This window comes from Heterocephalus glaber, unplaced genomic scaffold (genome assembly GCF_053883595.1).
Source record: "Heterocephalus glaber isolate CG9 unplaced genomic scaffold, H.glaber_assembly_v1.0 deba00001594, whole genome shotgun sequence".
In the NCBI taxonomy this organism is placed as follows: domain Eukaryota; kingdom Metazoa; phylum Chordata; class Mammalia; order Rodentia; family Bathyergidae; genus Heterocephalus; species Heterocephalus glaber.
The window spans coordinates 15,895,659-15,921,965 of NW_028258369.1; the positions used below are offsets into that span (position 1 = coordinate 15,895,659).

The window sequence follows — 26,307 nt, forward strand, 5'->3', positions numbered from 1 at the left end:
CTTTAACATATGGGTTTTCATGGGTCATTTCAGCTCCAAACCACATTCAGGACTCATCCTCCCATCCTGTTTCCTTAGAGCTTGGTTGTTCCATATAATCTATCTTCCCATAATTCTGGAAATTATTTAATATTTTTAACACTACTTCCTAACTTCCACTTTTCTCCCACCTTGCCAATGCTGCATATGCTTTAATCAGTTTTGTGACAAAGAGGTGTGATGTCAGCAAATTCATTCATAGTGCTATCATGGTGCTCCTGGACCGTGGCCATATTATTACAGATGGAGAAGAGCTCCATAAGCCAAAGAAGAAAGGGGAGCACAAAAAGCAGAATAACATTTCTGGTGTAATTCAGATCTGAGAGAAAATGACTGTCAAACCCCGCACCTGGTGAGCTCTTAAGCTCTTACTGGAAGACTAGATATTCTTTTTTCCTTTCCCTAATTATATCATGATAATTACTAGCAAAATGATGTCAATCGGAACCTTTTTCTGGCAAAGTGACCCCATGATCTCTGATCCATTTGTGTTTCTCAGGCCATATATTTTGCTTTACCCACTCATCCATCACTTAACCATTTGAAAGAATGCAATGATAATGAGCTGGGTATATTAGTTTTCTATTATTGCATAACATGTTACCAAAATTTAGTAACTTAACTTATATTTATTGATTCATTTCTGTAGCTTGGAAGTCTTCCACAGCGTGTCTGAATGTTCTCTTTAGGGCCTCACAATGCTGCAATCCACATATAAGCAATCTACATTTTCATATGGAGCTTGGAGTTCATTTAGTTCCTTCCCGTTATAAGCCTCAGGCTCCCATTTCCTTGATCGCTGTCAGCTGGGGGCTTCTCAGGATTTAAGGCCCCCTACAATCCTCTTGCACCCCTCTCCACCCTTAAACAAAAGTTAACTGTTCCTTGTGCTTCAAATCTCTTGTACTTTCTCTTGTGCCTTCAACTAGAGAGATCTCTGTTTTGAGGGGCTCATGTGATTAGATATGGCCCTCTTGGATGATCTCCTTATAATAGGTTCACCCGTATCATATAGCATAACGTAGTTATGAACATGATATCTCAGCACATCATGGATTCCAGGGAAAAGGGTATAGAATCTTGATGAGAAAGGGCATAAGAAGCCATAATAGGGAAAAAAAAGCTGAATAAAAGTAATTATGTTATGGGTATGTAATAGCAAGAAATACATGTAGCCATAACTGGGTAAATTGCAAAAAACAGTGACCACATGAAAATCATTGCAAATTCTTACATGAGCATTTAAGGAAAGTTAATATCCAGTTGATATCAAGTGATAAAGGCTGTGATTCCCTTCTGAATCTAATGAGTCAGAAAAGAAAAGACAGGCAGTCAGCACTATTTTCTGGCCTCATTGTATGCCATGGCCAAGAAGCTAGATGACATCTGGTTGTGCCTTGAGCTGCCTCTTTCCTGAAAAAATTGTTTTTGAATGCTCCTTGCTCATGCAAAGGACTAGAGATGAAGACTTATTTCTCTCAGTATTAGGGGGAGCAGATTCTCATTAGCTGAAAAACTGCCAAGTGCCCAGCCCAGGAAGATGGACTTAATGAGAGAAAAAGGCCAAAGGCCCTAGTAAGTTACTTGGCAGACAGGAGGTTCTCTTAGGCCATTTCCTCCCCCTGCCACGTTAGACTTGCTTTCCTTGCCATAAAGATGCTCTTGAATATATAACTTTCATAGAAGTATACTGTGGATTTCACAAAATGATCCTTGTGGAACCCAAGTTCTTATTCTAGTGACATACTCCTCTCTTTTAGGCTGCCTGGAAGGAGAACTACTCTTTTTCTCCTAAATCTTTCAATTCCTACCCTGGGCCAGAATGAAAAACTTACTAGTCATGAATATGTATAATTTGGCCTGGGCCCTCCTAACTCATACACTCGTGCAGCCATTAGGCATATGGTAGATCCTTAAAGCCAAATAGCCCAGAAAGAAGAACATTTGCAACAGGCTTCAGTAATCGTTTCACTGGTCATTTCACACAGCTGCGCCTGGAGATTTAGACCCAATCGTCTAGCTTTTTTCTGAGTAGTCCAGCTCAACATGTGAATGCTTTCCCAGTTGGTTGGTTAATATTTAAACCCTCTGTTATTTGAAACAGACACAATAATGACCTAATCTGGCACCTTATGAGTGTTATCAATAGTCATACTTATTGAGGTTTTACTATATACCAGACATTGCTCAAAGAGGTTTATATGGCTCCAGTGATCTCCACAACACTATGAAGCAAGTTCCTTCATGATCAAAATGTAAATAACATTAACATTGTAGGTAGGTCTCAAATCCCAATATCTTGTCTGAATCACTAAACTGTGGGATTTTATCTCACTTCTGATAATATATACAGAAAAGAAATCCTACCCCATAGAATTGTACTTTTTTGGGGAAAAAGGTCCTTGTTATTTATTTATTTATTTATTCATGCAGAAAGGTAGATTATAAAGATCTGTAGCTGAGCTGACTAGCTTCAGAATTTTGAGTAGCAATACAGGGTATTTAATATCAAATCCAATTGTGAAGGATTGATGTATTTTTTTTGTTTCTTCATTTTTTTTTGGCTTAAATTTTTTATTGGTACATTTTACGTATACAATACATTTACATTTATCATTGGGTGCAGATACATGTACATGATGTACCTTGGTTCTTATTTTTTCCCCATTCGCTGTCCTCCCTTCACCCCCTCCACCCTTCCCTATTTACAAAGACTTTGTTTCCATTTTTTCCTTTTCTCATAATTTTCCTTTCCCATCTTTCCTTTCCCCTTCACCTCCCACCACCCCTACCCCTTTGGACCTTTTCTTCCTATTTCAAATTATCAATTATTTGTTTTAATCATTTTAATCCTTATTTACACTTTCAGTTTCTCACACTAGAGAAACTTTGATATTTACACATGTGTGTCCTATTTATTTCACTTAAGAGTGTGGCCTCAATATGCATCCATTTAGCTATAAATGTCTCTCCTGTCTCATTCTTTATGGCTGAGTAGTACTCCATTTTATAAAAAGACACACATCTTCTTTATCCAGTTTCCAGTTGATGGGCACTTGGGCTGTTTCCAAGCTTTAGCTATTACAAACTGTGCCGCTATAAACATGGGTGCACATATATTGCTGTGGTATGATTCTTTTAATTCTTTTGGGAAGATACCCAGCAGGGGAATAGCTGAGTCAAATATTCCAAAACTGCTATATAGATTTAATGCAATGCTGATTGAAATTCCAACAATATATTTCACAGAACTAGAGAAAACAATGCAAAAATTAATTTGGAACCAGAAGAGACCTAGAATAGCAAAAGCAATTCTAGGCAACAGAGACATGGCTGGGGATATCACAATCCCCAACTTGAACTATACCACAAAGGCACTGTGATAAAAACAGCATGGTACATGCAAAGAAACAGACCCAAGGATCAGTGGAATAGATTAGAAGATGCAGAAACAACTCCAGACATACTCAGCCACCTCATCTTTGACAAAGGAGCCAACCACCCTCATTGGAGGAGAGATAGTATGTTTAATAAATGGTGTTGGTAGAACTGGATTTCAACCTGCCATAGATTAAAACTAGACCCGTACTTATCACCATGCACTAAATGAAGATCTAAGTGGATTAAAGATCTAAATATTAAGACAGAAACACTAAACTTGCTGGAAGATAAGTTAGGTAGAACTCTTGAAGACATTGGCATGGGAAAAGAGTTTATGCACAAAACCTCAGTAGCACAGGAACTAGCACAAAGAATCAACACCTGGGATCTCATCTTATTGAAAAGCTTCTGCACTGCAAGAGAAACCACCAACAGAGCTAAGAGACAACCTACAATGTGGGAAAAAATTTTTAGCAGCTGTATATTTGATAAAGGACTACTATCTAGAATATATAAAGAATTGAAAAAAATCAGACCCCCCCAAATTCAAAGACCCAATTCAAAAATGGCCATCTGAAATGAACAGACTTTTCTCAGACAAAGAAGTAAAAGCAGCAAATAAACATATGAAAAAATGTTCAACATCACTGGTCATTCGAGAGATGCAGATGAAAACAAGGCTGAGATTCCACCTCACTCCAGAAAGAATGGCTGCTATCAAGAAATCAACCAATAACAAATGCTGGCCGGGTTGTGGGGAGAAAGGAACCCTTCTCCATTGTTGGTGGGAGTGCAGACTGGTGCAACCACTGTGGAAATCAGTATGGAGATACTTCAAAGAACTGGGACTAGAAGTCCCATTTGACCCTGCTATTCCCCTGCTGGGTATCTTCTCAAAAGAATTAAAAGAATCATACCACAGTGATATATGTGCACCCATGTTTATAGCGGCACAGTTTGTAATAGCTAAAGCTTGGAAACAGCCCAAGTGCCCATCAACTGGAAACTGGATAAAGAAGATGTGTTTTTTTTTAATATAAAATGGAGTACTACTCAGTCATAAAGAATGAGAAAGTAGAGACATTTATAGCTAAATGGATGCTTATTGAGGCCACACTCTTAAGTGAAATAAATAGGACACATGTGTAAATACCAAATAGTTTCTGTAGTGTGAGAAACTGAAAGTGTAAATAAGTGTTAAAATGATTAAAATGAATAATTGATAAATTGAAATAGGAAGAAAAGGTCTAAAGGGGTAGGGGTGGTGGGAGGGGAAGGGGAAAGAAAAGAAGGAAAAGGAGAAATTATGAGAAAGAAAAAAAAATAGGAATGAAATCTAGGTAGATAGGGAAGGGTGGAGGGGGTGAAGGGTGTACAGGTAATGGGGAAAAATAAGAACCAAGATACATCATGTACAGGTCCAAGCACCCAATGATAAATGTAAATCTACTGTATACCTAAAATGTACCAATAAAAGAATTGAAGAAAAAAAAATAAACCTCTCCTCCTTTTAAGTACCAGGTTTTTTGTGTCCCAGCAATGGGAAAGCTGACTAATACAGTCCATTTGACATACACACCACTATCATGATTTATTTTGTTTGATTCAATTTCTACTGGGCCAAGAAAGGCTAGGAAGAGTGATTCTATTTGGGCAGAAAGGCGAGTATCTTTCTATTCTCACTTCAAACTGCAGAGTTTTGTCCCCATGACTTGGAGATAGGAGATAGGAGACATACTGCATAAAACTCTTCCCTACTGGGAGATAACATGAGGCAGACATCTTACATGACCTAATTAAGTCACATAAAGAACACTTCTCTGGAATCCCTTAATGACCATGATTAAAATTTTCTTGCTGTCTCTCATATTTAGAAGTCTATGTTATATCATTACTATATAGTTTTCTTCTGAACAGTGACACAGACTTCAGCCCTCATATTTACACTAACTTATTTGCTGATTTGGTGACATTTACCAACAAAAGAACATTCCTAGACATCAGGTACCTACATAGTCTCACAGACAGATGGGTATTGTATAAACAGACCTGCTGAGGGATTGTGTTACTGTTTGTTCCTATAAAACTCTCAATTAAATGACCCTCCTCCTTTGCTGTCTGCCACATGTGTATAGTCAGATTCCATTTTTGATGTCTATCTTCATTTTCTCAGTGGACATGACAGAACCAATTTATAATTCTACAGTTATTTACTCTCATTGTAATTCAGGAAGTTCATTTAAATGCTAACCATTTGGTGTTTTCCTTTAAGGAACTGCTTGGAAAGTATGTGTTTGTGAAACACTATACATTTTACAAAATGATTTCTATGAAAGTGCCAGTAATTCCAGAAGGATTTGAGAATCTATCCGCTTTTCTGTCTTCTCAGATTAAACTTGCCATAGGCAATTTTGTCTTCTGCTACATAATTAATAGAACACATAAGCTTTTAACTCTTTTTTAAGCTTTAATATTCATTTTAGTATTACACTGATTTTATTTTAACTCATTTAAATTATTTATTCCAAATTCCATGCAAAAATGTATTCAAACATAAAGATTAATTCACTTAATTAACCTCTTGATTAAAAATAAGACCCTAGTACTTTTCTATATGGATTTTCTCCTTGAAATAGACTGTGGAGAATTCCAACTAGAAGCTGTATTTCAAGTGGCTACTAATTATGGACAAATATAAATGATGGGGCAATTAAAGGAGTTGACTTATGTATAACTGCAAGATCTCTTACTAAAGTTGTAAAGAGTAAACATTTTCACTCCTTGTCAGTGGGTTAGTCTTCAAATCATTTCTGCAGGGTCTCTGTTTATTTGGTAAATCCAAATGGTTTGTGCTGAAGTGGTTGGTTTCATTTGTTAACCCTGCAAATATTTTTGCTGTGCTGCTGGGTTCCATATCTGTGCTAGAAACTGTGGGGATTCAAAGATGAGTGGTGATAATCACTGCTGTAAAGGTGAGGATCGCTTAGTAAAGGAAGAAAGAGAAGCACATAATTCAGAATGGGATAAAGGAACAAAGAGAAGGGCTTAATAGATCACAGGAGGAAGACAGTATTTCTGTCTGGGTTCATCCAAATGCTTTAAATGTTACTTCAGTTTTGCTTATTATTCTACTTCATTCCTGATTATAATCAACATTCCAGTATAACATAAATCTTTTTTTCTTCCCTCAATCTTCAGTGCTTACTCTTATTTGTTATTTGTTTCAGGATTTTCCTCATAAATCTTCTTTCTTATAATTCTATCTAATCTCAATACATCAGTTTAAATATTGTTGCCTTCATTAAATCATTCATTGCATTTACAAACCAAGCATTAACAAATGAATCATCCTTCTTTGACATCCCATAACATTTGTTTCTGGCTCTCTTTGTCATACATATATTTCTCTATGTTTGTAATTCTCTGCTTCTTCCTATTAGATGAGGGATTTTTTACTAGAATATAGCTCATTTATTTACATACTGCCTATAGCTGCTTTTGTGCATCAACTGCAGATATTAGTAGCTGTGACAGAAACTTTATGGTTTGAAAGCCTAAAATATTTACTATCTGCCCCTTTACAGGTGGTTTGCTGACTCTTGTGCTAGGCAGAAATTCCTCATGGTGAATGAACTGTCTTACTGTCCTTTTGACTTACTTAATGTCTAACATAGTAGGCACATCTTGAATATTACAGAATTGAAGTGAACCTAATTAAAATGAATAACTGTGTGATTTAGTGACAAATGAGAGTGAACCATTAAGAAAAATTGACTTGTGAAGAGGAGTTGCTGGATGGAAGGTAAGGTCACATTCCATCAAGCAGTCTAAGTGTGTAATGCAAAAAAGAATTAAGAATAATCAGTAATTGTAAGCCTAAATACAATGTAACATATCACTTTTAAACAAATCTTTGGTTGAACATTTTTAGAACAAAACTGATTTCCCTACTTGGATACTAATATTCATGACTGCACATATAATTTTTAATTCCTTTACAAAAAATTTGTTCTTATTCTTAGTGTTAGCAGGTTGTATATTTAATAAATGCAGTCTTCATTTATTAGAACAAGTGTATTTTTAGCATTTACGGGGTAATGCCAGTTCTGATAATTATTTAAATTATCAAAATTGTCACAGTTTATATATATTCTATGTCAAATTTTAAAAAGAAATCAAATATCCAAGACCATGGCAGTGATGTCTATTTATGGTCAAGATAGAGTAACAAGGATTAGATTTACCCTTCATCATGGATCAAAACAAAAAATCTGAATGAAATATATGAAAAAATAGTTTCTAAAGCATTAGACACCAGACAAAAAGACAGTGATCCCTGAATGATGGGAAACAAATGAGATCAGTTATCCTATTACTCCAGCTCATTGTCTTGAGAGTGTTTCCAGGTCATGATGCAGGGAGAAGGAATCTAAGCAGAGTGCTGCCACCTCCCAGAATTGAAGAGATGACTCTTGAGGGTCTGAGAACTCCACAGAAGACAGAGTTCAGAGGACAGGGTGTCAGAGTGAAAAGAATTAGAGAGAGAGAGAACTTTAGAAACCCACAAAGGGTTGGTTCCTCTGGAGCACTGAGGAAAATACTAAGAGCGTGCATGTAAGAAAAGTAACTGAGATCAGGGGGAAGATCAGCAAAAAGTAGAAGAACAGAACTGAGTGTTCCCACAGTGCTGAGAATAGTGCTTGTTCCCATTAGTCATACTGGAAAACTCGATCATTTATAAGGTGTTAAATAGAGTACTCAGAAGTGTCTTACCAAGGCAACAAATCTTAATAGCAAGACAAAATGATCAAATGGTTCCCAAATAACTGAGTCTCAGAATATCTCAGTTTTTATAGACATAAAAAAATCCACCACCCAACAAGGTAAAAAAAAAAAAACCCATAATGCCTGGAATGTAATTAAAAATTTTATCAGCAATACAAAGAAGCAAGAAATTCATACATAAAGAATAAAAAGCAGCCAACTGAAACCAATCCAGAATTAACACATGTATTATATTAATACATTAAAACACATTGTAACTATATTATATATGCTCCAAAAGCTTGGGAAAAAACAGTAAGTTAACAAGAGACATAGAAGACATAAAAAGACCAAAATCAGACTTCTAGAGATGAAGACTATAACATCCGCAGTGAAAAATACATTGGATTGGAATTAATCACAGATTGGACTTTGCAGTAGAAACATAATGAATTTGAATATGAGACAGTAAAAACTAAAATAAAACACCTGGAGTACTATAGTTTGAATGTTTGGCCCCTTCTCAAATTCATGTTCAAACTTATTCTCCGAAGTTATGGTTTTGGGAAATGTGGCTTTGGGGAGTCTATTGACTCCTGAGGACTCTGCCCTCACAAATGAGATTAGGTGCACTTAAAAGAGCTTGAGGAGGGAGGTTTGTTCCCTTTGGCCTTTCCACCTTTTGTCATGTTGAGGACATAGCGTTCCTCCTATCCAAAGGGCTAAATGTTTAAGGCACCATATGGAAACAGAGATCAGATCCTTACCAATGAATGTACTGATACCTCTTGGACTTCTCAGCTTCTGAAAGTGTGAGAAATAAATTTTTGTCCTTTATAAATGTTTCAGTCTGTGGTATTTTGTTATAGTAGGACAAATTGACTAAGACAGAGAAAACTGAAAGTCCACAAAGAGAATAGAGGTTTAATGAGCTGTAGAATACTGTCAGGTAACCTAATATGCATACAGGTAACTTAAGTCTCTGAAGAAGATGCAGAAAGAGGTACCAAAATTTATTTGAAAACCTAATGGATAAAATTTTCCCAAATTTAATGAGAGCTGTAATCTACAAAGTTAAGAAGCTTAATAAACTCCAAACAGAGGAAATATTAGGAAAACTACAGTAAAACATATTGTAATCAAACTGATGAAAACCAAAGATAGAAAAAAATAATTAAACTGACCAGAGAAAAAAAGATCCATTACGTACACAGGAAGAAAGATGACAACAGATTTTTAAATTGGAAACAGTACAAATAAGAAGTAAATGGAGGAGGGCCAGGGATGTAGCTCATTGGTTCCGCCGCCTGCCTCGAAAGTGCAAGGACCCAAGTTTGATCCCCGGTACCAAAAAAAGAGAAGTAAACGGAGGGACATCTTTAAGGTACTAACTTGTCAATCTAGCATTTTGTAACCAATAAAATACCTTTCTAAAGATACAGGAAGGAAAAGGCTTTTCAGACATATGAAAGCTGAAATAATTGGGCTTATACTATAAGCAATGTAAAAGAAGACCCATAGGCCAAAGAAAAATGATAACTGAATTTTACAACTACCCAAGGAATGAAGTAGGTTTAAAATGGTAACTACACAGGAGATTGTAACTACTTGAAAAATACAAGATATTTTTTCAAATTACTAGAATCATTTAAAGGAGAACTGTTTGTTTCTATAAAACTAATGATGAATTATGGAATTTATGATATATGGGGAAATAAAATAGATGATAGCAATTGCACAAAAATTGGGAGAGGAGAAATGAAAGTTTGCTTTTTAGGATTCTTAATCTGTATGAGAAGGAATAATATTACTTAAATGTAGACTGACATATGTTAAAGGTATATGTTATAAAGCTTAAAATTACCACAAAAAATAGTTATGAACAGTAGCCAACAAGCGATGCATATGACAGTAGAAAGTATACCTGAAAGAAGGTAGGAAAAGAGGAAAAAAGCTACAAAGAGCAAAATGGTAGATTTAAATTTAACCATATCACTAATCACCTTAAATGTAAGTGGTCTAAAATCCCAATTAAACTGCCCTGGGTGGAATTTTCTGCTAAGGGTGGATAGCCATAAATCTATAGGTTGGTGGTGTCACAAAGGTGAGGCTGAAGTTACTGTTTTCTGTTGATACAAACTATAGGCCATGAGATCCCCCATTACTTCTGTGGTTCAGATGAACACTGTTCAGTTCACTATGCTGCAATAGGAACCCTGAGTGGGGATGTATACTTCAGCACCCAATGATACTACCTGTTGACACGTAAGCTATAATCAGTGCTTCTTGTGTTCCCAGTGCTTTGTGAGGGAGGCTTTCCATTGTTCCTCTTGTTCCTCACTGCTTGCTTGCTTGCTTGCTTTGTGTTCCTCACTGCTTTCTATCCCTAGTTCCTAGTACTCATTTCTGAATTTAGACACCTATTATAAATGCATATTTCTTCCAACCTGAGGTGTTATCCATGGGACAAATCCATGAGCCCACATTTTTTTATTCTCTTAGGATAAGTTTCCCTCTAGTAGTTGACTTTCACTCCATTTGTCTCCACTAAGCCTTACATATAATCATTTACTATATTCCATTAAGTCTACCTCCAAAATTTATCTCAAATCCACCCATTACAGTAGTATCTTGGTTCATAAACTTAATTTGTTCTGCAATTTTGGAAAAGAAGGGCATGTTTGTGTTTGTGTGGGAAAGATGGCTGTGGTTGTGTTTGTCACTTGATGCAGAGTTTGCAAACAAAAACAAAATTTTGCCAAATGCTTCTGTTTGCGTACCAAATTGTTTGCAAACTAAAGCATTTGTGAACCAAGGTACCACTGTACTCTGCATTCCCATAGCCAATACCTTTTCCAAGGTATCTCTCCCTTGTTAATGCTGTACTTCCACAACTAGTTTCCCGCCTACTCCCATATCCTCTCAAATCTTACTGGAGAGTGGTCAAGGTGCCCCTTGTAAAAAGATAAATTGGATTATGTTACAGCCCCATAATTAGAACATTCAAACTTCCTCCCAGTGCCTACAAGGCCCAGTGTGATCTGGGTGCTTTTGTGTTTGGCAGTTCTTCTTTTATTCTCTATGTACCAGCCACCTTGTCTTACCTTTGGATTCCCTAAGTTCACTGGTTCATTCCAACCACAAGACAATCAGCTGTTTCCCCCTCTGGGATCATCTTCTGCTGCCTTTTATCCAGGTACCCCTAACCCGGCCTTCTAGTCAGAACCTTCCCTGGGAGAAGTCTCCTCTGGTTTCTAGACAAGCACCAGTGACCTTAATATTTGCATTATGGCACCTACATGTACTTCTTAATAAGCACCGACTGCTATTGCATGGTCAATATTTGTATCTCTAGTGGGATATTTGTATCTCTAAGATCTGGGAACACATCCATTTTACTTGCTTCTGTTTGTCCAGTACCAAGCACTGTGGTTGGCTCTAGAAGTTCAGTGTAAAATTTCATTAAATCTAAGATGCTAGTGATTGTAAGATACATAAGTATTATATATAGTAAGAAAAACATTTCTAATTAAATTCTAACTTGCCTTCAATTTTAAGATGCAATCCAAACTCAGAGATGTAAAAACATATGAAAAGTTGTGTCTTAGAATCCCAGATATACTATAAACTGAATAAATGAGTAAAAGAGTCATCTTTGCCTTTGCATAGTCATCCCAGCAGGCCCAACAAGCAATCTCCCAACATGTCTGCACATCTGTTTTTCCTGAGGAGCATTTATGGCCTGGACTGTCAAACCAGGATCTCCTCCACTACACTTAAAGGTTTGCAGTGCTGTGTGTATAACTGTTTCTTAATTCTTAAATGTGGAAATTATTTTAGTGTAATCTGATAGCCTATTTTTTTTTTTTTGGTACCGGGAATTGAACTTGGGTCCTTGCACTTGCACAGCAGGTGACGAAACTACTGAGCTAAATCCCTGGCCCTGATAGCCTATGTTATTTACATTTTTACAGAGCACAACTCCATGGAGTCTTACAAAAAGAAAAATGTATACATTTGGTTTGGAACCAACAAAATTTATGGGTAAAGGATAATGGTCTTTTCTATGACCCAATTATAAAATGTTAATTCTTTCTTAGGGCACTTTTAACTAAGGTTTCATAGGGCAGGAATCATTATTGGATGCAAATTACTATTTAATATCTTCAGATTCTCTCCAATGACAGAAAGTTGTTAATTGTCCTTTCCATAAGAAAGGGTTGTTTAGGAAGTGAGCATGAAACAGCAGTGGAAAGTTAAAGGTAAAGATAAAGGGTGAGGCTGTCCCAGAAAGAATTCAGAACTGGATGGACGGTTCACCATGATCACTCAAAATAATGAACCATAATTTAAGTAGTATGTGGAAGGAATCTCTAGATTACCAAATCTCTCCTGGTCCATCAGTCAGCTTTTAAGTATATAAAATGCAGCTGGCATGAAGGATGTCCAATTAAAGGTTAAAGAGACATTAGTGATTATAAAATGAGAAGGATAGTAACATAGTAAGAAAGAAATAGGGTTTAGGATCCAGTTAAATTTTAATTCTGGCTTTGGTACTTATTAAACTTGAGACTCAATTTACTTATCTAGAAAATGGGATTGACAATATTGATCTCATAGAGCTGAGAGCATTAAATAATATATGAGTAACAAGCACTTAGAAGAAGGCTGGCCCCCGGAACCAATACCTGTCATTTATTTTTATTTTTAAATTTTTATTCTGAAAAAGAAGGAAAAGGAAATGCCTAAAGTACGTGTATTCTCTATTTTTATTCACCATTTTTGTAGTATTTTTTGACTCTTCTATTTAAATATTTGAAAGAACATAGATCACAACTGTACAGTTCAATACACCCATGTAGCCACCATTCAGGTCAAGAACATTATATGCTCCCTAAAGCCCAGCCCCTCATTCCGTCTCCCAGTGATTACTTTCTCTACTTCCCCAATGCAGCCATCATTCTTCTTTGAGCAACATAGCTTAATTTTGCCTGTTATTTTTGAACTTTTGAGCATAAAATAACACAGTGTATTTTTTTTGGACTTAGTTTTTCCTTAGGATTAGATTTGAGAGAGTCATCTCTGTTGTTATATGTGACTGCAGTTCCTTCATTTCATTATGTGAATAGGCCACAATCTATGTAACCATTATATTTTTGGTGATCATCCAGTCTGCTTTCCTTCAACCTTTATTTGCCACTAAATGATAGATAATATCTTAGACCCATGTTTAACATAAACACAGTGTTGTGAATTCAATCTGGGTTAAGTTAAAAAGTCTTCTGGGGGAAAATTTTTATCAATAAACTGAAGGTATACAGTGGAAGTCTGAGGAGCCATTACAAGGTATTCTTTTGTTTTGTTTTGTTTTTTGGTACCGGGGGTCAAACTTGGGACGTTGCACTTGTGAGGCAGGCAGTGGTGGAACCACTGAGCTAACCCCCCCCTGCCCTACAAGGTATTCTTAATATCAAAGAGAAAGTGCAATCAGGCAAGCATTGTCTCTTCATCAAAATGATGAATAAGGATGACAAATGCATATTTTATGCAGTGAGTGCAACATGAACAGCCAGAAGGTTTAGGAATTTCAGAGCCTAGAAAATAACCTGTTTCATAGTGAAGAGCTTCCATGTGTAATTAGCATGGCACGAAAATATGATGAACTTAAAATTATTAGTTCATCCTTTGAGAGAGTTTGAGTTTACACATTAGAAGCACCTGGTGAGCTTTTATTCGGATACCTAGATCCTATTCCCAGAGCATTTCATTTAATTTGTTTGTGGTAGGATGCAGCAAAGCTCTGAAATCTCCTGTGCTGATAATAATGTGCAGCAAAGGTTAAGCCCCTGATTTAGAGACCTGTCTTTATCCAGCCAGTCAAAATCCCCCCTTAATTCTTATTCTGATCATAGACCATCTAACACCACTGAACACTGTGCTCTTTGAATATTTAGATGATAACTACAGAGAGTGCCTTCTGTGGAAGTCACATATATGTGTTATGTAGAGTTGAACAAAACATGACCTTCTCCGCCAAGATTTATAATGTATTCAAACAAGTGCACATGGGTCATGATCACTAAGCTACAAGTCAAATGCAGTGATTGGAAGCAAGGGAGAGGGAGGGGCCATTTCCACTTGATGGTGATCCATGCAATGGATCCTGGATTATGGAAAATGAATTAACCTTCATTGTCCTCAACTTTTCTGTCTCTAACAGGATTTTGAGGCCCTTTTGGCTAACAACACAAAATTCTAAGATTTTATGAGACCAGTTCATATTTTTATATTCCAATTTCTTTAAGATATAATCATTTTGGGAAGGCAAACTAGAGTTTCTAGCCTTCTAGCTTTTTTTTTAGTACAGTATGGAAAATGATTTGCTTTAGAAATATCATGTAGTTTACTTCAGATTGGATCTCATGGTGTTTCTCAAGTTCTTGGTGAAGTCCAAAGCAATCCTTAGGTTCAGGTGTACAGGTGCTTTTAATGACAACTTAAAATCAGAGCAAAACAAACAAAGAAAATCTTCAGTTTTTGCTAGATAAATGAAAGGATGCTAATTTTCTGACATTTGGGTCCTGGTGGAAGAGTATAGGGCTGCATCTGTGACCCAGAGCTGCTGTAGAGAGTCAAGATGAAAAAGGCCCTGGACACCTTTATCAGAATTCAGAGGATAAGCTTGTGCCTTAACAAACTGGAGAAGTGAGAAAGGATAATGGGCGCTTGCATCAGCATGCTGAGAAACCTCCAAATCAGCTGTGGCAGTGCTGAGGAAGCAAAGCTGAGATACAAATAGCCTGTCTGGAGGCTCTCTTATCTAAACCATTATTTTATTTTATTATTGTTATTGCTTTGGTTGAAATACTCTATAGAAAATATCTATCAAAGAAAATGGAGTATAACACTACTTGATACTGCCAATCAGAGAAGTGAAACTTTATAAAAAATGTCATATTAGAATAATACACTATACACAGCCAAGATTCATTGTGATGAATAGCCAGTTAATGAAGAAAGAAATTAAAGAAGACACAACAAGATGGAAGGACCTCCCTTGTTCGTGGATCACTATACCTAATATTAAAACGGCCATATTACTAAAAGCAATCTACCAATTCAGTGCAATCCCCATCAAAATACCACAGATGTTCTTCACAGGGTTAGAAAAAAAAATCCTAAAATTCTAATATAACTTCCATAAATTCCTAAAGTTCATATGAAAGCACCAAAAATATAGAGTAACAAAAACAATCCTGAGTAAAAAGAGAAATGTCCGAGGCATCATGATAACCAATTTTGAAACACGCTACAAAGTCAAAGTAACAAAAATGGCCTGGTACTGGCACAAAAATAGACGTGCCAACCAACAGAATAGAAAAGAAGACAGAAACAAACTACAGACACCTGATTCTTGCTTGACAAATGGACCAAAAATATATGTTGGAGAAAAGACAGCCTCTTAACAAATGGTACTGGGAAAACTGGATATCTCTATGTACAAAACTGAATCTAGATCCCTATTTCTCACCTTATTCAAAACTCAATTCAAAATGGATCAAAGACTTAGATATATGACCCAAAACTTAGAAAATGCTGGAAGAAAATACAGGGCAAACACTTGAATTCATAGGCACAGGTGAAAGCACTTAAATTCGTAGGATTTTAATAGCACAGGAAATAATAGCAAGAATCCACAAATGGGATTATATCAAATTAAAAAGCTTCTGCATAGCAAAAGAAATAGCCAAAAGAACGAAGAAACAGGTTACTGCATGCGAAAAATTCTTTGCCATCTACTCTTCTCACAGAGGATTGCTATCTGGACTCGGCAACTAACTCATAGGATCCCAAGAGCAGCAGAAGAGAGCTAGGTCCAAAGGCAAGCATTTTTGAAGTCTTTGTTTATGTTACATTTGCCATTGACTCATTGTTTCAGATAAATCACATGGCGTAGTTCACAATTAATATAGGAGGAAGCTGTTACCCAAACAAAGGTGTGCATACAGGGAGGAAGTTATTACAGCTATTTAAAAAACTCTAGCCCATTGCTCTTGCTGCATTGAGTTATAATCTATTTCATGTATATATCAATCTTAAGGGCAGAGGTTCTGCTTCTTCTTGTGTGTATGATGAGTATGTGACAGTGCTTCACATTATGTTGCATGCTCTGCAATAGTTCATTTTTTCCTCACTGTGTGGTGTTTATAAGAACCTAAGTCTTTTAGGCTGCATGAGCCAGAGTTACCCATTTTATTGAAATGGAGCGAGAAAGATTTCAAAATAATCCTGAACCTCAAAATGCTATCCCCCAAAGACTTATGAGCTTTACCAGGACTTGAGAAGAAGTGCAGCCTGGATGACTTCTCCCACTGTCAGCTTCCCTGCAAAAGCTGCCAACAACATTCTTAAACTACAGTGCCACTGGTGCTCCAGCTCTGTCCCAAGAGAATTCACACACGTCATCTCTTTGCGTATTTTTATCTCATATTCAGTACATCAACAACTCTTCAACTTGCTGTGGCTTGGGAAATGTCAGAAGGGAAATTTTATGAAGGCTCCCACATACACAGACATCTGGCTAAAGCAAGCAGGCCCACAGATCAATTTGTCAAAGCTCAGCTCTCTCTCAGTCTTTCATCTAAGAACTTCATAAAATCCTGATTGTGTACAAATTATTTCCCAAGGGCTTTCATAAATACTAGTCTGACCTAGGAAAGTCATTCAAATTAGCTGAGTGGTGCACCTCACTCACAACAGTTATCTTTATTTTTTACTGCTAAAACAGATACCCGAAGAAATCCTCATTTTTAACTCCTGCAACTATCATTCTTACTGCTTTTATAGTTTCTCTTACTGCAGTCTCTAATTAGAAGCATTCTGGCAGGAAGAAAACAAGACCAAACGTGGCAGGATTATGGTCTCTTTTACATGAAATTCTACAGTTGTCCTGGGTTTGGCATCTGCTTAAAATGGTCCAGCTGGTCCTTTCTGACCAGGTGGCTAAAAAGTGAGGGGAAATTTCTTTATGTTGAAAATAGGGCATCTCAGTTAATGATGGTTAAAGAAAATGCTTATGCATCCTTGCTCCAAACTAATAGCTGTGGATCTGTCAACCACCTGCACACCTGTGTCATCCCAGCTGTCCCCTACTTATGCTGGCTTTCACCTCTGCAGTCTCTGGACTGTAGTCACAAACGAACCCTCAAGAATGACTTAGAAGTGCTCGCTTCAGCAGCACATATACTAAAAAAAAAAAAAAAAAAAGAATGACTTAGGACTAGCTTCAAATCATTCATCTGTAATAACAAACATGGAGTAAAGGAAAATAACTGTTAAACCCTGTTTGCTTATCAAGCCTGCCTGAGATCTCACATCCTTTCAATTCATCCCAATATCTTCCTTTGGGTAGATAAAGTAACTTATACATCTGGCCTTTTGTCTACCACCAGGGGTTTCCTCTTCCAAACTGTTCGAATATTGCCTGCAGAACAGGTTCTTGGAGATTGGCAGAGGTGTATACTGAAAAACCAATTTTAGAGTTTCAAATGGCAAGGTACCTATGAAACAGGTATCATGTCAGTATTTGATTTTCCTGTGTTTAGAAAAAGGATTGAACTTCTAAAAAACAAGCAAAAAATAAGAAAACAAAAAGCTTTGGTTGAAAGAAGACAGGAAACTAACTTGGAATCAGTAAACATAAGATTCTTATGTGAGATGGGTTTAAAATTTGTGAAGCATGCTGGAAACCTGCCCAGATTGTCTCATAAAAAACCTTATTTTGTAAGTGTAGCACAAATATTATGAGTAGAAGGTCTTCATTGCCTGGAATGACCTTTACCTCCTCCTACTTTACCTACTTAATATGCTTCATAGATTCAGCTCAGGCTCCTTCCTTCAGGCCATTTTCCTCACACTGCTCTTTCTCTCCACCATTCATTCCTCCTCTATTGCTTCCTCCTCCACTTAATAGGTTAGGTATCCTCCTTAATATATCCTTATTTCCACATTGTTTAACAACCAGCATTTCAAATTTCTTTCTCTGGTTTACCGGATTACAAGCCCTTGAGGGCAGACTCTGCTTTATGATCCCTAGCACAACACAAGGCACAGAGGCGACACTCAATAAGTATAATCGAATAAATAAATGGATGAATGAATCACCAATTAAACTGTACTGGGAATACCACTTGGCTATAAGTATTTGTAGTACTGTTCTCTACCCAACTCTTTACTGAGTACCTACTATGAATCAGGTATTGTGCTAAGTAGTATATATGTAAACATGGACACAGTTGATAAAGTTTTTGCCCTCACAGGGATAAAAATCCAAAATTAAGAATGCATAAATGTAACAGTATTGAAATAGAATATTTTTGTTGCCTTAGAATTTCTACTAAAAAGCTTTACATTAAAGGGGAGTCTACACATATGTGTGCAGGATGCAAGACTTTCTAGAAGAGAGTAGATGTCTAGAGACCATTATACTTTACACCCTGTCTTATGAAAGAAAACTAGATGTTTGAAAATAATTAATTGAAATAATGGAATTTGTTGTTGTTGACAGTACTATAGCATTCTTCCTATTCTCCTAAAGATGGGGAGAAGGTGGTCCACCCTCTCTCTTGTAAAAGAAGAGACTGGCATCTCCTCTACATGCCATACATTTGCTGAAATTCAAGAAATTTCCCCTAGATCAGAGAGTAAAAGAGTTCTTAGGAGAACCTATCACATGTTCTCAGCAGTTGGGATTTTGTATGAAAATGTGAACACAAATATTTGTTTCCAAATTGGATAAATTCTGAAGACAGTAGGTTAGCTGGAATATCCAAAATGGTGGGGTGAAAGCAGAGGGGTTAGAAGTTGGTTAAATTGTATTTCCACCATTTAGCAAGGAAAGAACGCATGAGTTCGTAATGGGTCAAATAACTGGTGTGGAAGATAGCCAAACGTGAGTTTTCTTTAAAGTGTGCCAACCAGTAGAGTTGTCTCCTTGGGTAAGGGAGCCTAGGAATAATAGTAGTGTGGAATATTCTGCTAGGAGCTGATAGCTAAGAGGAGATGGAAATACATTAGCCAGAGAATGCATCATTCATACGGAAATTGTGTACTATGCAGAATCCCTTAGAAACTTCAAGGAATTCTAGTTCAATTTTTAGTTCAATTTTTTAAGCCAACACTCAGAGGTTTGCCACCAGTAGTTAGAATATACGAGTCAGTAACATGAAACTTTCTTCTATCCTTTCCTTTATCCTCAACCTTCATAGATAGGAGTCAACAATAGGAGTGGAGAAAAAAACCGGAAGTGCAAGGGGAAGAACTGTGAAGGAACAATGTGTTCCACATTGCTGCATGTCTTCAAGACAAAGATCAGGCTTGAATGGGTGGCAAAGGAGGGAAAGAACACTGAATTGGCTGAGAAACCGAAGGTTTTTTTCATCTTGATTTGAAAAAAAAAAAACTGTTAATGGACTGTCTTAAAGTATTTGTCATAAATGCTTTAGCTGTTTATTTTTAATTAGTTTTTATTAGTGCATATTACATAATGATCACATTTATCATAGGGAATTTGTACCTGTACATAACATAACTTAATTCTTGTTTTTTTTTCCCATTTCCCTTCCCTCCGCCTCTCCCAATTTACAAAAGCGTTGTTTCTGTTTTTTCCGTTGTCTTTTTTAAATCCCTTTCCTTTCCTTCCCTTCCCCTCCCCCCTCCCTAGTGCCTCTTTCGATTTGAACATGGTCTTCCTACTTCCCAATATCTATCCTCCATTTTGCTCCTAATAAGTGGCTGTCTATTAAATTGTAAACTACATGTTTGTGCATTCTGAATTTAACACATGACACGTAGTGACTGAAAATCTATGGACTCCTCAAGTGTCCTACCAGGCCAGGGAATACATAGGCAACTGAAGATGATTAATGAAAGTGATTAAAGAAACAGGCCCATTGCTTATTTAAACCCTCTGGAGCTTAACCCATTCAATAGACTGCCTGCCTATGAAAAAGTCATGCATGTGTAAGTACATGCATACATATGTAGTGTACATAAATACATATTCTGAACTTTTAGTTTATCTCATTGGCAAGCCAACTATACTCAAATAATAGACCATTTAAAAACATAGTATCTTCTATTCACAAGGCTCTTTATGAATCTTCTAATATAACCTCCTATTCCATAGAATAGTCTTTTCTACTAGGTTATGGAGAGAGAACAGTAACAACAAAAATAACAAGAAAAGGTTTGGTGCCTGCCATGTACAAAAACTGATCTAAATGATTTATATAGGTAGTGCCTCATCTCCTCATATCACTTTTAAAATTGATGGATGATGATGTTCCCATTTTAGAAATGAGGAAATAGCCTTAGTGAGGCTAAGTGAAGTGAAAGTCTTAAGATTTAAATTCAGTCCTGCCTATATGTCAAAATACATCTTTGTGTGTTTATTCTTAACTTCTAAAACGACTGGAGAACTTCAGAAAAGGGTGCCTACTCCCTTAGAGAAATTGCATTTTAAAAAATGCATCTCATATTATTATGATATCCTTCCATATATTAAAATTCTATTTTTTTCTATAAAAATTACCCATGGATTCTGCTTCAAGTCTACATGATATTTTATAGGCCTCACGTGAAAGAATTTATCTGATCAATGAGGATTTATTGAGCATCTAGTCTAAACCACATACTGTTCTAGGTGCTGAAGTTCATACAGTGAAAATTATTAAGTTCCTCCCTACATGGAACATGTATCCTATCAATCAGCTTTCCATAGTTCTCTATTTATTGTAATCATCCTCACTTCCTATTTTTTTCTCTCAGTTCAAATTTTTAAAAATTTAGTTTACATATGTCTTCTAGAATACAGTGAGATACAAGTATGCATATACAAATATATTTATAATGATCTTACTTGTAAAAGCAAAAACCATAAATATCTAAAATGGTAAAATAAATGATGATAGACACATCATATAGTTAATACTAAGTCATTAAAATTATACTCATAAGTTGGAGTTGTAGCTCTGTGATAGACTGATTGCTCAGAATGTGCAAAGTCCTGGGTTTGATCCCTAGTATCACAAAAATTTATGTTCAGAACAGATTTTAATGCCACATAAAATGGCACATAGTATAGAATTGTATAAAAGTTTAACCTCAATTCTCTGTGTATACATGTATGTGGGTTTGCCCACAAGTGCAAGTAAGAAAATGACTGGGAGAGAACACATCAAAGTTCTAACAATAGTTATTTACTAGATGAGTAACATTAATAATGCTTTGTATCTTTTCTATAACAAGTATATCTTATTTTAAAAGTGGAATATGTGTGTGTATACTCTGTACAGGGTGTTGCAGTAGGCTCTGGAGCAATTGTCCAATTAGCACAATGAGGCATCTGGTCAGAGATTGCAGTGTTTATAAATTAAATGAGTATATGTTTGTGTATATATCAGCAAGTGTATTTTCCATGACTCACTTTTCATCTCATTTTGGTTTCTCATCATCATCCAGATGAGTCAAATCTCCTCATGGTCAGTTGAGAGCCAACCATGTTTAATAATAGCCTAAGAAAAGTACATGTAGGAAGATAAACCTACTGGTGGCAAAAGAATAACCACTATGAGTTCAGAGCCAAGTATAAAATCATGTTTGATTATACCCTTTTTTAGTTTATCTGAGTTCCTAATTGCCTGTATATAACAAGATCACTGATCAATGACCATTTTAGCAATAATTTTGACTGGTCATGCAGAATCATAATAACCTCATAGAATGAATAAAAATTTATAAGAACCCAAGCTCCCATTTTGAAAATGAGTGACTACACTTTCCATAGCAATGGGCAGTTGGAGGCTAAATAACTTATGTTTTGACATTATCTACTCACAATTTGTCACTAATACTTTAGCTGTCTAATACATTATAAAATATATGTTTGTGCATCCTAAAGTTTAATGGCATGCATGCAGTGATGGCAATAGCTAATAGCTAGAAAATAAGCAAATTAACCCATTTGGGAAGGGGCACAGAGTGGGTTAGAAATTCTATTAGGTAAAATTGATCCGTGATTATGTAGCTGAAAAAAGCTTTTTTAGTATTTCTGACATCTGTATTCCAGTAGAAATATGACACAAGTACGTTATCTGTTCGTTATTCTGGAATATTTAAAAATATCAGAGACAGCTCTATTTGTTTTTCTGTGGGCAAACAGAATCTAATACTTATCTTTGGAGGCATAGGGCTTTATAAATTGTATTATTATTTCCCCAGTATGTACTCCTCCTCCATTATAGCCACAGACCTCCTCCATATTGTCATCTTATGTTCCAAATATAAGAGATAATGTGGAACATGATCTAACACTTCTCATCATGTCAAATACAACACAACTGAACATGAGATCAAGCCAGCAAAGGTATGGGATTACATCTCAATTATTTTCTGGAACTAGATTTTGGAGACACTCCACAACCAATGTGAGACAGTGTATACTGTATGCTAAATTGAACTCACATTGAGTCAAAAGAATTTTTTAAAGTCCATTTTTAGAAATTAAAAAACCCAGAAGAAACGATTTTAAAAGTTTCACCACAAATAAATGAAAAATGAGGAGATAAATAAGTTTAGCCTGATTTAAACATACACAATGTATGGATATATTGAACATGACATAGGATGCCATTGATTTGTATAATTTTTATATATCAGTTAATAACAAATTTCAAAAAATTAGAAAAGAGAGAAAGCTGAAAAAATAAAAATAAATTGAACTCAAATTCCAAGAAAATTGAAGTCAGTGTCTTGATATACTCTTGAAGGGGAAAGCACACATAGGCACATTTCTGGGATGCTAGGGCATTTCACAAGTAGGACATTTATCAGTACTTAATCAATATTTATAAATGCAGAGATATTATGTCACATAAAAATAGATACAGCCACTTATGGATCATTATTTGAGATGCTACAACATGTCCATGTGTTCTTGATATTCATCCCACACTTCTCTATCAACCTGCTATGTTTCTGCAGTGATGTTCTGGAGCAACTAATGTTCTTTCTGTAGGTAACTGTGTCATTCAAAAATAATAACATATTAGCTACTAGAGTGAGTTATAGTACAGCAAAGATTCATATATCTTATTTGATGCACCCTAATATTGTATATTCATTTCATATATATGTACACATGAATATTATTTATTCGTTTCATACATATGAATAGTGTATATTTATTACATATATTCTTTAATATGTATATTCTGTGTGAATTTCCAGGGGCTTAATTTAAACTTTTATTACTGTAAATGCCTTCACTGATCATATGAATCACAGTGCCCTCACCAGTAAATATTTGACAGTACAACCTAAATTGAATCAGTCTTACTCTGATTCCTGTAAACTTCGTGGCTTATAAGCATCTGAGGTCAAAAGCACTTAAGGGCTTCTTAGAATTCCTGAGCTATGTTTCTGCTCCTCAATTCCTTTTTTTCTCTCAATCTCAATTCCTCTTTCTTTTAAGTGATTTTCAGGGTGCTCCATGTCCTCGGAACCCTGATACTCTCAAATTTAGCTCTTCATTCTCTTATTTATTTTTTTTTTTGCTTAAATTCTTTTATTGGTACATTTTAGGTATACAGTACATTTACATTTATCATTAGGTGCTTGTACCTGTACATGATGTATCTTGGTTCTTATTTTTTCCCCATTATCTGTGTGCCCTTCACCCCCTCCACCCTTCCCTATTTACATAGATTTTGTTTCCATTTTTTTCTTTTCTCATAAGTTTTCCTTTCCCTTCTTTCCTTTCCCCTTCCCCTCCCACTTCATTCTCTTATTGCACTCACATTTCTAACACTGCCATAGGATGGCAAACTTTCTCGCTTCAAAGAATTCCTCAGCCCACAAAACCTTTGGCAAACCTGTCATGTCATTTATTGTCAAGTGAGAAGATTTCTTACCTTTGGCAGAGATGCCCTGGAACCTGAACTCTGGGTGGTCATCGTTAAGACTGTGGTGATGCCCAGGGCAACCCTAGCAGGGGCTGCATCCATGTTTATCCAGAAGGAGACCCAGGACAAAATGACGATCAGCAAGCTGGGGATGTACATCTGGATCAAATAATATCCCATCTGGCGTTCCAGGTGAAACTTGACCTCAATGCAGGTAAACTTTCCTAGAAACAGCAAACTATCATTTAAAGTCTAATTTTAAGTCTTTTTCTTTCTAATTCTACCATCTTATTTTATTTTAAAAAATCAAATGTATTACAGATAGGCTGAGAAGAGTGCACAGAACTCTCACCATATATAACCAATTCAACCAGTGATGGAAATAATAGTGTGAAAATGAGCGATCTAAAGAATCAATGGACTAAAGCCATACAGTATATTTAATTTTTAAAATATGTGCTTGTTGCAGCTTGATTATTTTAGACAGATTGCAAGATTGATATAAACTGATCAGTGGAAGTAAAATATTCAAAATTTGTGCAGTTAGAATGTATAATATATAGCAACCAATATAGAGCCCATAGCATACACGGTATAGCATATAGTATATGACATATACCATATAATACGTAGTGATTGAAACTGTTTCCCCATAAGTAGTAACAGGAGCTCCCCAAGTATTTGAATAACTGTATCTATCTTTGTGTTATCACTGGCAAAAGAAAAACATTTTTATAAGCCATGTGCATATGGTAGTCATTGTAAAATTTTCCTAGACTTTTGGGTAGTTGCTTGAGAACATTTAGAAACTGTGGTGTTACTTTGCTTATAAAAGAGAGTGCATATGAAGATCTTAGAACTGTTACTACTAAGAGACATCTCTGTCTTTTTCTACTTTGTTTCCCTCTTTAATCAGTTTGGATTTAGAACCTTGAAGATAATTTGGCTTAGTCCACACAAATTATATGAAATGGGCTTAAATTCTTCTTAGTCCGAAAGAATGCCTTAGAATCAGATCTAAATTACTTCACAGGAAGTAATGTTGACTATTGGAACAAGTGTTGGTGGGCTGTTCTTCACAGCCAGGGGCCTGGAAGTCACTGGGCAAGCAATCATGTTTCATTGCCTCCCCATGATTAGCATCCATGGTATCATAGGAACATATAGGAAAAGGCATCAACTTTACTGGGCAGGTATAATTTTGCAGACAACACAGGTGCTCACTTGTTGGCCCCTCCTCACATTGTCCCTCATACCCTGTGTGTCTATCAGTGCTACTGGTCCCTGTCTTTAGAGTCAGCTAAATTCTCTCTAGCTGATTTTCATCCAAACTATTACTGTGCAGGACTAGACAGCTCAGTAGTTCTATATCTGAGTATTATCCCTGTCTTCCACTATGGCGGGGAATACAAATTGACCTAAGGATCCAATGTGGAGAGTGGATGCCAGGAAGGGCCAGATGCAAATGTTTCCTGTACTACTAATCTCTTACACCTTTTTTCAGACTCATTTGACATCAGATGCTTAGCAAGACAATAGCAAAAGAGTCCCAATTCTCTCTCCTATATTTTGGAAAAATTATTTGTTGTGTTCACTGATCTATTCCAGAGGGTACAGAAGTCTTACCTGTCTAGAGGTTTTTGAACTCCATTTGTTTGGTAAATATGCAACGATTAAAGTGATAGGATATATATTCGGAGTTTCAAATGGATCCCAGGTGGGTTTAGTAGCTGAAAGAAAACTTACCAGTGTTGTAGTGCTTTGTGCAGTAGCCAAGTTCCTTCTCTTCTTTCAAAATAAATTGGGGCAAAGTCAGTCCTTCAGCCACTTGCACTGGACCATCACTTAACCATTCAAATATCAGGTCATTCATGGTGTACCCAACTAGAGTAAAGAAATTTTAGTGGAAAAACTGAATGTACCTTTTCAAGGAAGCTCGGAAGTCTAGCCATATAAAGAAACAAGCAGAAAAATGTCTAAAGCAGACATATGCCCAATCATTTCAAGAGCATTCTTAATACCAGAGTTGCAATCATCACAACAACTGTGTCATTGGCTCCAAAGAAATTAAAGATAATGAGCAAATTTTGGATTATTATTTTTTGTGTATAATGAAATAATGGAATCTATAGTTATTTACTTTTGCTTCTTTATTCACTCT

The 26,307-nt window shown here is 36.1% G+C and overlaps 1 protein-coding gene across 4 annotated transcripts in view; it reads right to left on the reverse strand.

Moving 5' to 3' along the window:
- Window positions 1-26,307, reverse strand: part of Glra2 (glycine receptor alpha 2) — a 192,090-nt gene that overhangs the window by 93,960 nt on the left and 71,823 nt on the right. For all 4 annotated transcript variants that reach the window (XM_004874862.3, XM_004874861.4, XM_013069303.3 and 1 more), the window contains 2 exons: window positions 25,893-26,030; window positions 24,156-24,370 (listed from right to left, as the gene is read on the reverse strand). In XM_004874862.3, the coding sequence (XP_004874919.1) occupies window positions 24,156-24,370; window positions 25,893-26,030 (353 nt within the window). The remainder of the gene's footprint in view (window positions 1-24,155; window positions 24,371-25,892; window positions 26,031-26,307) is intronic.